At 37.9% G+C, this 12,078-nt stretch overlaps 1 protein-coding gene across 3 annotated transcripts; it reads left to right on the top strand.

The window, feature by feature from the left end:
• The first annotated feature begins 257 nt into the window (after positions 1 to 257).
• On the top strand, positions 258 to 7,359 carry prrx1b (paired related homeobox 1b). 3 transcript variants are annotated; one of them, XM_056269412.1, is made up of 5 exons: positions 258 to 1,058; positions 3,735 to 3,910; positions 5,018 to 5,199; positions 5,947 to 6,012; positions 6,228 to 7,359. In XM_056269412.1, the coding sequence occupies exons 1-5, from the start codon at positions 812 to 814 to the stop codon at positions 6,358 to 6,360; spliced, it is 804 nt and encodes a 267-aa protein (XP_056125387.1). In that variant the 5' UTR covers positions 258 to 811; the 3' UTR covers positions 6,361 to 7,359. The 3 variants fall into 3 exon arrangements, with proteins under 3 accessions (XP_056125387.1, XP_056125386.1, XP_056125385.1); XM_056269411.1 differs by having other exon boundaries at positions 263 to 1,058; positions 5,947 to 6,008; XM_056269410.1 differs by lacking the exon at positions 5,947 to 6,012 and having other exon boundaries at positions 266 to 1,058.
• Positions 7,360 to 12,078: the final 4,719 nt, after the last annotated feature.

Below are 12,078 nucleotides of genomic sequence, written 5' to 3'. Positions count from 1 at the left end.
GCTCTGACTAAAGGTTTAGCAGGCTATATTCAACTAAACCATCACATTGGACGATTCCTTTGCCTTTCACTTTAAACATTGTTTATGTCAGTTTTGTTGTGCAAAATGATTACAAGTGACAGATATCAGAAATTCAAAGATTGGGGAGGGTTAACCTCCGAAGAAGGAAGCTGTGATGGAAGAGGGAGGGGTGGGTAACACTGCTAAACGTCAAAGACAGCACAAAGTCTTATGCCACGTAATTACGAGAGCCTTTCAGCTCCATCTTCTCTCCCAGGGGTCTCAATTTTTCATTTACAATCCAGTCCACTGCATGCCAGTGAGCGCGCGTTTGAAGTGCCAGAGCGTGTGGGTGTGAGTGATTAGAGGAGTAGAGGAGAGAGCCAACAGCTTCGGAGTGTCCTGCCTCCTCTCGACGCTTTACGCACATGCATCTGAAAGGCATCAGCATTTCTGGATCGGCGCTCAGTCAACAACTCCGTGGAGCTCGGGGAGTTTTTTCTTCTTCTTATTGAACCAACAGTACTTTGCAGAAAGAGACTACATGGGTGAACGGATTCAACAGACGTCGTGATCTTTACAATTAAGTTCCACAACGTTTTAGACCAGGTTGTAATTTTGCTCCACCTGGATCTGTGAGAACAACTTTCCTATAGGTAGCTAGCTATCATAGTGAGCAAAGGCAACTAAGACATCGGTTTGGAGGCGCTGTTGCTTACGAGTTTGTCTTCAAATATATGCGAGGAGGACCTGCTTGCTTAACCTAAAACACTTGCCCAGTTTTTTTTTCCTCTTGTATCGTATTTGCGTCATGACTTCTAGCTATGCACATGTAATGGACAGACAAGCAACCATATCCAGCAGACTGGAGAGTCCCATTACAGCCAACCTGGAAAACCTGCAAGCCAAAAAGAACTTCTCGGTGAGCCACCTGTTGGATCTAGAGGAGGCTAGAGAAATGGTCGGTTCTCAGGCAGATGAAAGTGTTGGAGAAACGGGCAGGACTATGCTGGAATCTCCGGGTTTAACCAGCGGCAGTGATACAACACAGCAGGAGAGTAAGTGTGTCTGCTCATGTTCCATAAGAAAAGCAAGTGTTGTTGTAGATAGGCTATATCAATACCACTGAACAGAGACAGCACAACATACAATAAACTACAGGATACTTGCATATAGCGTAAAAAATACTGTCAGATTTATTGACTATTTGATTCTGTAAATATGGTTTAGGAGCCGCACACAGCCCTATTGTCAGACTCAGACGACTCCCTTAATCACTAAATTGAATTTATGTTGACTTTTAAATCTATTATACTACACAGTTTTTCATTAGCAAATGTGTAGGTGAGGCGAATTTTCTGTCCAGAAATAATACTAGCAGAAAAAAAGGATTCCGCATGAGAAAAGTTTATGGGTCGTAAACGCATTTTGTACATAATTTATGATTGTTGACATTCCAGCCCGTAATGCATTAATGAAAATATGGCCCAGTAAACATCGACATTGACTTTTATAAGATAATTTGCTTTATATAATAATTAGAATATCTGCAAAAAATTTTTTTTTTTTTTTTTTTTTTTTTTTTTAAATAGTGGAACTGAATAATTGGTAGCTCGCTGTCATTATTTAGTTTGCTTGGTCCAAGGAACGATAAAAAGGGCGTTGGAAAAAAACAGACAAAATCCTAAATCTACATTCTGGACCTTTTCAGTTCATTTAAACACTATAATTTGTCATCATTATCCTGCATCCGGAGAACATACATATGCGATTATAGTATCAAATAGCAAACTTCCATTACTTAGGCTGTCTATTAATATCGTGTTTTCATTGTTTTGCTGCATGGCCGAAAGGGAAATATTTTTATTTTGGCCTGTTGCTATATCTTTCAAACTTAGGCTACCTATAAGGTTACAGGGGGATTATTATATCAACTTTTGTAAAAAAAAAAAAAAAAAATAGGCTATTACGGATAGGCCCTTCTTGTTTTTTTTACATTATCCTAGCCTACACTTTTGTATTTATTTTTATTGCAACAATATAAGCTAATCGCGTTGGCTTGTAAATTGCCCTTCTTAAAATGCACAATCTAAACACTTTTTTTCACAACGGTTTCTGTTGTATTTATCTCTCTCTATCCCGAAATTAAAAGTTTAATTAGGCCTAGTGAAAATGAGATAAGGTTGTCGTCATTATTGCATTGTTCGACACATAAGTTTTTCGTTTATTCCCCGGCTCTTGTAAAAACATAAATCCGTTAGTTCTCTTTAACAAATCAACATTACACACATCATTCACACAACTAGAATTTCAACCTCTGAGAATATAGCCTACGTTTATTATCATTTACTGGTTAGCACATAAATTTATGTTTTTATAAACAACATTTTAATGAAATCAGCTCCCATATGATCAAACTCCTATTGAAATGTATAATAAAACAAATGGCCATATTGTTGTCATCTTATGAGCACTGTTCCAAGATACTGAGAAATTACAAATAGCCAACAGGGAAATCAGAATAAAATGCAAGAGGTATTTGAACACAATGTAATATAGTATGTTTTGTTATAATGAATTCACTCATTCATTATTTGTTAGTGTTTTTCCTAAAACTCTTGGATTCATTTTTTAGAATCCCCATAATAAACCCATGCCCCATTAAACAGCTTGAGTTTTCATTTAAATGTAACAAACAGGAAGTTTAAATTGTAATTAAACTGACCTTTACAATCTAGTGAATCTGAAATTCTAACCAATAAAATGCTGGCATTTGACAATCTTTCCAACAGGCCTAAAGGGACTATACCCCCTGCTATGCCTAGGTCAAATGTCAAATTTCATCTTGTGATCCTTTTGGAAAATTATGATCTGGGAACTACTGTTGTCATGAAGTGCAAAAAAACACTGCAGTTTGTCTGTGCTGTCAGCTGAATGATTATCAAGTCTCATGAGAGTCTAAGTTACTTCTGTGCTTTTGGCTATAAAGTGGGGACACGGATGGGAATAGACTCTTAAAACTTGTTTCTAAATATGCCTATTTTGACATGCTCTTTTTTTTAACATCTTTTATTGTTTATTTATTGCTCGATTGTAAAAGTAACTAAACAGTGGATATTTTGCTATGCTATTGGTCAGGATAAAGAACGCCGAGCAAGGGCATTTGTCATTTTCTAAATCTCTCCTTAACTGCACACTGAAGATAAAACATGAGCGAGGACAAAAACTCAAACTTGTTAAAAAAAAGTCATATTTAAATTAGCCTTTGGTTTATGGTCTTGTCTAGGCTCATTACAAAATAGTTTTCATTAGGTATTTTGTACAGTGATGTCCATCGGTTTATTAACTCGGATGACTTCACTGGTTGCAGAGCAATTCATTTTATAGTATTAAATGTTATTTTTCAAGCCACTGTAAAACACTACAAAAGTCAATAACAGTAAATATAATTTTTTTATTGCTTTGCACAAAAAAATATCAAAGAGTTTTAACTTTTTCTTTCATATCCCTTTAATAACAATCCCAGAAAAATCTAATCTAATTTTATTTTTTACTTTTTATAATTTTAGAATAATCTTGCCATCATCTGTTATCAAAATCAACAGCATACGAGATAACATAAAAATGTCAATAATAAAATATTATATAGTGAGAACTAAACGTCTGCTGATGGGACATTTATCTAAAAGCTGCAGCACCTGAGATAACTATATCATATGTGTATGTTTTACCAGATGAGCAGCTAAACTCAGAAGAAAAGAAGAAGCGGAAACAAAGGAGGAATAGAACCACATTCAACAGCAGCCAGCTGCAGGCGCTGGAGCGAGTGTTTGAGCGGACACACTACCCAGATGCCTTTGTTAGAGAAGACCTGGCACGCAGGGTTAATCTCACCGAGGCTAGAGTTCAGGTAAACTTCACACCTCACAATCATCAACTGCAGTCCACTAGGTCCTTAATTTACTGGTTGATTAGAAAATACATGCATTTTGAGAATTTTAATTAAAAAAAAAATGTACTGAAGCTTTATGCAAATAAAGCTACTTCAAAAGTAACAAATGGTTAAAAATGAAGACTTTGCTAATTCAAGGTTTCAGCAAGGATGCCGTTACAGATAAACGTGATGGTAACACTGCAGCTTTGTGTTGTTTCTCCACTGTCATCGGCCCCATCGCCAGAGTTCGGCGTGATTGTTTAAAAAGCCCCAGCCGATCACTCTGCCTCTCAGCACACATGCTGTAGGCCGCAGCCAGTCTCCACATTCTCCTGTAATGAGACTGTTTTTGTAGAAAGATGGGGATTATTCCCGTTTATAGATCAAGAGAAGGAAGGGGAGAACGAAAGGAAAGAAATAGAACAAACACATCTGCAATTAATGTGTCCCAGAAAGGGAGCAATACAGAAATGCTTTGATAAAAGAGACTTTGAGCTCATTCCTCAGGCGCTACGTAACCGGACACTGTGCCTCCACCAGGCCTGGTGCTGCAGCCAAGGCTTCGAGATCTGGGCTCCCCGCTCTGCCTTCAACCATGTTTCACAAGCGCGTTTGCTCATTCTTCAAGCTTCTGATGTGTCCTCTGCAAAAAAGGTGTACATGTGTGGACCAGCAGATCAGGCTGAATTTCAAAAAGCGCAGCAAAATGCAGTCCTACAAAGGCAAAATATAGTTACGCCAACGCGGAGACCGGGGAAAACGACTTCAAAGTTTTTTGATTGAATTGATATAAATTTTCATGCTTCATTTTCTGAATCCCATCATAGCTAAGCCAATCATATTTGTATGTCAGTAACAATCTAAAGCAGAACAGTGAATCATCTAATGTCAGAGAACATAGAAAAAATCTGAAACTTTATAGCTTTGTTCTAACCTATTTTTTTTTTTCGATGTGGGAAATATTATACCAGTTATGTCTCGAGTATAAGAATCTGCTTTGCTCTGCAATTTGCCTTTCATCGCCGTGCGCTAAATATCCACTGTAACCACTGTACTGTGTCATTTCGGCTTGTGTTCTCATAGGTGTGGTTTCAAAACAGACGGGCAAAGTTTCGGCGTAATGAGCGGGCGATGCTGGCCAGTAAGAATGCTTCACTTCTCAAATCCTACTCGGGAGACGTAACAGCAGTGGAGCAGCCAATTGTCCCCCGTCCCGCACCCCGTCCAAATGACTACCTGTCCTGGGGGAGCGCAGCCCCGTACAGGTAACCCTCTGAATCCTTCTTATCTGAGCGCTTTGGTTTCATTTCATTTCCTCTCTGCATGTGTCTCCTGCTCTCCTGCCGTGACTTCATCTTCTCCAGTTGCCCATATTTTCTTCATCCAAACGTTTTAAATTAGATTTTTTTGTACAATTTTATTCTTAAGCTCGTCAAAATTTTGGTGGAATCGGAGGGCCATGTCGGCAAACAAGGAAAAAATGGCAATTCCTTGCTTTTCCCAGCAGCGTTCAGTACGTAAAATAGTGCAAAGTAGCACAATGACCGGCTAGCGAGTGGTTTTCCGCCTCTCTTTTTGGAAGCGATGGTGGGCCGATCCCCTGAAGATGAAGTGATAATCTGAAAACAAACCATATTAAATCCGCCTGTGACCCTCATGACCTTTGGGCCATAGGATACAAATTGACTTTCAGAGGAAGAAAAGTCCATTGGGCAGGATTTTTTGTGACTCTAGTTACACTATGGTTCTGATTTACAGTAATCTTCATTCTTAAAAGCTGTATAGAGTAACTAACCCTGCCACTCCGGCCAAATACCTTTTTCCCAGCAGCTGAAATGTGCAACTCAACCGGAAACTCTTTCTTGCATGGATAAGCATTTGACCCGCGACCATGCCAGTAAAACGAGCTTGCACAATTTCAACACACACCTGACGCATTATTGTGCACATAAAATGCAAACATATTAATGCAATATTTATGAAGATTTGTTAACTATTTATATATTCTTAAGCTGGTACCCAAGGCCGGAGGGAGGGCCAATGCGAGTGCCACAGAAAATGCTGCCCACAGAATGCAAGTACTTTTTTAAATTTCTATTTATGGTTTATCATTTCAATTGAAATCTTAAGCATTATCTTTGGGTTCACATGAAGAAGTACAGTACAATTTTTCCATTTTTATTTATTTAATTTTAAATTTGAGGCACATTTCTCATCAATTTCTAGTTAAAATTGTAATGCATTTAACATGTTAAAATTTTAATTGACTATCATTCTCATATCTTATTTTCAGCTCCATGGCAACCTACCCACCCACTTGTGCCAACACCACTTCCACACAGGGAATGAACATGGCCAACAGCATTGCTAACCTGAGACTGAAGGCCAAAGAGTACAGCCTCAACCAAGTGCCCACTGTCAACTAAGCCTGAAAAGAGGGACGGGATGAGGGGACAAAGAAAAGCAAGAGACGTTGAGAAGAGAAGAATTCAGAAGAGCTGGATGAGTTTGGCCTCCTGCAGTGTCAGAGCAGAATGGATATGACTTTTCACCCCCTCCTAAACCAATGGAATTGCATTGTTGTCCCTTACATTTGGCTTTTTTCTTCATCACAGATGAAGGTACGTTTCTGAGAAACTCAATCTCATTTTGTACTGACCCGAAGATTGTAAAGACAACGCAAGGTCTGCTCTTTGGAGAACAAGTTGACGAGCAGGGCTCCGCTAAATCAGTAAGAAGTGGCAGACGGAGCGTCTGGATGCTGCAAGCTGTTCTTTGCTTGTTTGTTTTTGGCTGTATTTTGGGTCGACCGGATGGAAAGTAAAGACACTTTCATGGCAAACAATGGAGGACTGTTGTTCACCATTCGCCGCTGAATGGTTTAAATTACACCAGAAGTTTAATGCTGAGATTTGGCAAAATAGTGACCCAAAATGTCTCCATGTCTACATCCAGTAGAATAAAGAGACATTTGTGGAGTTTAATCAGTAGACATGAGATGTTTAAAACCATCAATGCTAACGGAAGCTCTGGGGCTGGATTACATCTTTTAATGTCTTGAATATTACACCACTGTTTAAGGTAAATACTGTTCCCCATGGTGACCTATGTATCTGCTCACAGTACACTAACAAAATTATGTTTCAGTTTTTCTGGAGGTGATTTTTATCAATCATATTTTTTCTTCTTATATTTGGAAACCATATAGTAATAAAACATTTTCAAGCAATAAATCTTATACTATTGTGTTGAATCCTTCGGTTGAAGAGACATGACCTTTTTGCTGTTTTTGCTAAATGCTGACATTTGAGAAACTGTTGCAGGCAACAGTGTAAATTACCTTAAAAAAATATATCTGCATGTAATATTTCTTGCTTTATGTTAGTCAAAACACCAACACTACAAAATAAATAATCCAAAATTAATTTTGTTTCATATTATAGATTTGGATGGTTGTCCATGTTCTTTAATATTGGGTCTGATACTATGTGAGAGGATAATGTGTTTTTGGATTTTACCTGTTTGAACTTTTGGCAGGTAAAATTTTTCCGTGGAATGCACTAAGCAACAAATTCAGTTCAATATCATTTTTGAGCATTGTGCAATACTATGCAATGTACAAAGCGGAGCTATGTATTACTTGTTGTGCTAATCCTGCCTGAACTCCTGAAATCTCAGGACTTTTTGTTTTAGCAAATGCTGATTTCTCATGTACAGAGAAAGAAAATCTCCCACTTTTTAGAGCATTTCAAATCAAATTGAAATACTGTTTTTTTTGCAGCAGCAGCATGTGAAGATTAGGCACAATAAACACCCCCAAATGTTTCAAATGATTATTTTCATTTTAAATTAAGTTAAATCATTTTTTAACAGAAGCTCATTTCATTCAGTGTCATGGTGTATTATATTATTTTATTATACGTATATATATATATAACATCTGTACTGAATGGGTTACTAGATTAAGTACAGATTAGATTCTAGATCTGATATTAATTTGCTGGGTGTGTAATGTGATGAACTTTTTGAGCATGAATTTCAGTTTTGTTGTTTACTCACAGATCATTGCAATGTCTTTAACCCAGAATCTTTTAGACTCAATATTTGTTTACATGAGTAGATTTGTACGATGTGATCACTTTGGGGAAATTTAGAGCATTTCAGTTTTATGTCCTGTATTATACGAATAGACAGCCACCCACAAGCATGTTTGTCACACAGTGTGGTGGAAAGTGAATTCAGGTTTCCCCTTTATTTCTATGAGGAAAACAAAGAAAAATTTCCATTTATATGAGGTATTTATATAGAAGAAGCCCCAAATTTTTTTTTTTTGCATTTCAAATAAAGCAACAAAAAAAAAATCCAAAACTGTATTTTTCAAACACCAAACCAATTGAATAAAAGAAAACTGTGTTGATGAATACAAGCTAATCAGTGATGAAAAATAAGAGATGCTTGCACAATCCCTAAAAACGTGCATGTCAGCACCCTCAAAACGTGCATGTCTGCACCCTGCCCTATTTTGCAATTTAATTACAACTAAAATAAGTTAATTTAGTATGATGGGATTTTTTTTTTAATAAACCAAGAATGCAATATATATGATGTACTCATATAATGATCATCATTCATTGTTCTAACAGTTAAAATATAATGTATGTGAGTGTGGCAAAACCTGAAATGGCAAAAAGTGATTTTGTGACATATTCTTTATATCTCTATGTTATTTACTTATTTATTAATCACCTGGTGATGTCACATATTGAAACTCGCAATTGCTATTCAATATAGTCAAACCCAGTTTCGCAATGAGCAAGACTGCAAGTTAGAAGCGCTAGAAATTCTGGGAAATTCACTAAGTCAAAGACAGGGAATGGGGTTGTTATTATTTCCCATCATTATTGCTGGCCCAACCTATTGAAAATGCTTTCTGAGGTCCGTGTTTACACCCACGGGCGTTGATTAGTGACATGACTCATGTGTATATGTGTGTGTGTGTATGCAAGTGCCTTGTTCTCCGCCCAGACTATTGCATACTCTCCATGCTGTGGTGCTCAGGTCAGGTCGAAGCATCTCACCTTTCAGGCAGCCAGGCCCTGCTGACCTGAAGTGCTTCCAGATGTGTGTAGGCTGTGACCCGCTCGCCCCACCACCTCAGGCCTGGGGCCCAGGCCCCCTCCATCAGGGCTGACAGCATCCCCCTCGGATGGGTGTACGCGCAGCCGCCCGAGCAGATGACATACAAACACCTCACCCCCTCAGCACCACATCTGGAGCCTATTACAGAGGAGACAGTCAAAGTGAGCATGAGGGGGAAGAGTCTGAACAATCGTGTGTGAGGAATATATGCATGATAAGGTGGAGATGTTTGGAGTATATTTGAGTGTGTATGAGTCTACTTATTTCCTGTGACCTTTTTCGTCTCTTGAATCTCCCTTCTTGTCTTTTTTCCTTTGCTCCATAACAAATCTACCGCCTTCAATGTGAGCCCTCTGGCTGTTGGCTAAGGCGCTGAGAACATTTGGCCACAGCCAGTTTATTAATGTGAGCTTGGATTTGGGTTTGCACAAAACTAAGTTACTTGTCTTTTGTAAAATACAGTCCAGCTGTTTACAGTGTGCGGTAGAAGCGAATGTCAAGGCGGCATTGTGTGCTGCTGACATACAGTACTCTGACGCTGAATGGAGTTGAATGAAATGTGTTTCTGCCGTGCAGAGTTCACTGACCACAATCCACCTGCTGGGTTCAGCTACAGAGGAACATACAATCATCTTTATGACAAAAACATAGCACTTTTGCCTTTCAGATGGATTGATTGGCATTTTAAATGTATGTTTAATGTGCAAGTCTTGGTGAAATTCCCTTGTGTCGTTTTACTTGCTTTGAGTGTTAACATTGCACTATAAAAATTAGGTGTTCGTACTTCGTAGAGCTTTAAAAAGTAAGTTTTAAAATTATATTAAATTAAAGTTTTAATTTACTTATTTTAAGTAAATACTGAATGAACTTTAAATTTCAAGTTGCCATGATTTAAAATCTGGAACATTGTTTTTCACCTTGTGTTACCGGAGATGAGAGATTTATTTAACTTGCAGTTTACATCGGTGTTAAAAAATTTTCACGGAATTTTTTCCATTCAAATATGCTGCCTTCGCGTGCTATCAGAATTATCGTAAATTTATCGAGTTCCCTTGCTCGAGGATAGTGTTGAAACCCAAGTTCCCGGGGAAACTTTAACATTTCTAACTTACATGAAATTTAAACATGGCGGAAGAGAACGATTGTTGCTGTGTCTGGTATTGGTATTCCCAGCTACATCGCCTTCTTGTCGTTAAAGTAGTGCATGTTTACTTATATGAATATCCATTTGAAGCGTAGGCCTATTGTATGTTTTATACACAGCGAAAATATCATGTGTTTGCCCGAAATTCCAGAAGACGATCTAGATAGCGGTTGCCATTGAATGGGACGCTAAAATATTTTTCCCAATAAATACAAACCTTCTGGTCTCATTGTTTCCATTTTTCCGACAACAACAGAGCCCCCTAACGACAGAATAGGATAAACGCGCGCTCCTGTCTTGCATTAGCGTAATTCGTGTTTTAAATTATTTTACGTAAATAATATTATTTTGGAAATATGTGATACCAAAGTGAAATAACTGTTATTTAACTAAAAGTAATTGTGTTATATATGATTAGACGATTTTTAGAATGTAGCCTATAGGCTAGCACACTTCATTAATAATTAACGTGACAAACAATGGCCAAACATGTATTGTGCCCCAGTGCATGTTGGGAAAAAGACCAACAATACTGAATTAAAAAAAAAATGCATTTTTCAACTCACCTGATGCTTGCTGGTGTGAATTAAACATATGAGTAGGCTATGTTGTAAGTAAAATAAAAGCATCAAGAGGTAGCCTATTAACTGTGTTAAATAATTATGTTTTAATAATGTTCTTGTTATATTTTCAGCATTATTTGATTGATCTAAGAATAAAAAAAAAACATTTTTTAACATTACTGACACTCTGTTCTAGTGTTTTTTTGTTTTTTGTTTTTTTTACCTTGACCTCACGCAAACTTGCTGAAATCAGAGAGAGTGACTCCCCCGTGGCAGCTTTCTAATTTGCTGCGCTTTTACTGTGTCTGTAATTACAGGTTGTCTCTACAATTTCAAAGGATGCTAATTGTTATACACACTAGATTTGGGGGATGTTAACTGGCTGTTTGGACATCTCAGGCTTGGATGAATATGTATTTTCATTTCTATCTCTTAAACAAACCACCAGCGCGCACAAGTCTGGTGGCTGATGTGACATCTGTCTTCATCATCATCACCATATAATCAACTTCAGCTTCCCCCGGCACGAAAAGTCACATCTATTCCCTCAACAGCTGAACAATTTAAAATATGTACTGTTAAAAGGCTTTTATTTATAAATGGGGCAATGGAGAAGTGGATTGGGGTTTGGGTTTACATGGCTCAGAGCAAAACACATGTGAGCCCTGGCCTAGCCTGGTGACAGCTTTCAACTCTCTCTGTTCTGGAGTGAGGAACGGAGAAGAAATGCAGACCAAAACATCTTTCCCTCTTGCCAAATTACTTCAGAGCAAAAATCTCTCTTTCCTTCTGTGTGGCTTGGCATTGCATTTAATTTTTTTTTTTTAAACCTAATGGAATACAGTTAACCATTTAGTTGACCTTGAAGGGGTCAATGAACAGCAGGCCTACCGTAAAATGCATGTGATTAGAAATTAAAGGTAGGGTAGGCCATTTTTTTTAATAAACACTTTTTGTTATACTGGTTGAAACACTCTTCACATCCTGATAGCAATCAATAATAGAAGTGGTCTAAATATTAAAACATGTACATATCTTCCGTGGAAGTCTCAGGACCAAACAATGTTCGTCCAATCATTGCATTCAGTCCGAATGATACACTGTCCTCCTGCCTGCCTGTCAACATTTGTATTTCCATCCCTCTGCGCACCCTGCTCGCACATACATCAGCATGTAAGGCTATACAGAGTTGTAGACAGACAGTCACCCGAGTGCCAAAAACAAACAACAGCTGTCTTTTACAGTTCCACCTGAACCAAAACAATGAGTTTATGCTGCGTTCATGGCATGTCATAACC

Source organism: Rhinichthys klamathensis, unplaced genomic scaffold (assembly GCF_029890125.1).
Source record: "Rhinichthys klamathensis goyatoka isolate OS25496 unplaced genomic scaffold, OSU_Roscu_1.1 h1tg000281l_1, whole genome shotgun sequence".
In the NCBI taxonomy this organism is placed as follows: domain Eukaryota; kingdom Metazoa; phylum Chordata; class Actinopteri; order Cypriniformes; family Leuciscidae; genus Rhinichthys; species Rhinichthys klamathensis.
Note: the sequence above shows the minus strand (reverse complement) of the source record. Positions and strands in the feature narration are given on the sequence as shown.

Excerpts from the sequence above, each read along its gene's own strand:
- prrx1b (XM_056269412.1), top strand. The coding sequence starts at position 812 with ATGACTTCTAGCTATGCACATGTAATGGACAGACAAGCAACCATATCC. Across the intron at positions 1,059-3,734 it reads TGATACAACACAGCAGGAGA|ATGAGCAGCTAAACTCAGAA; the intron begins GTAAGTGTGTCT and ends ATGTTTTACCAG. Across the intron at positions 6,013-6,227 it reads ATGCTGCCCACAGAATGCAA|CTCCATGGCAACCTACCCAC; the intron begins GTACTTTTTTAA and ends TCTTATTTTCAG.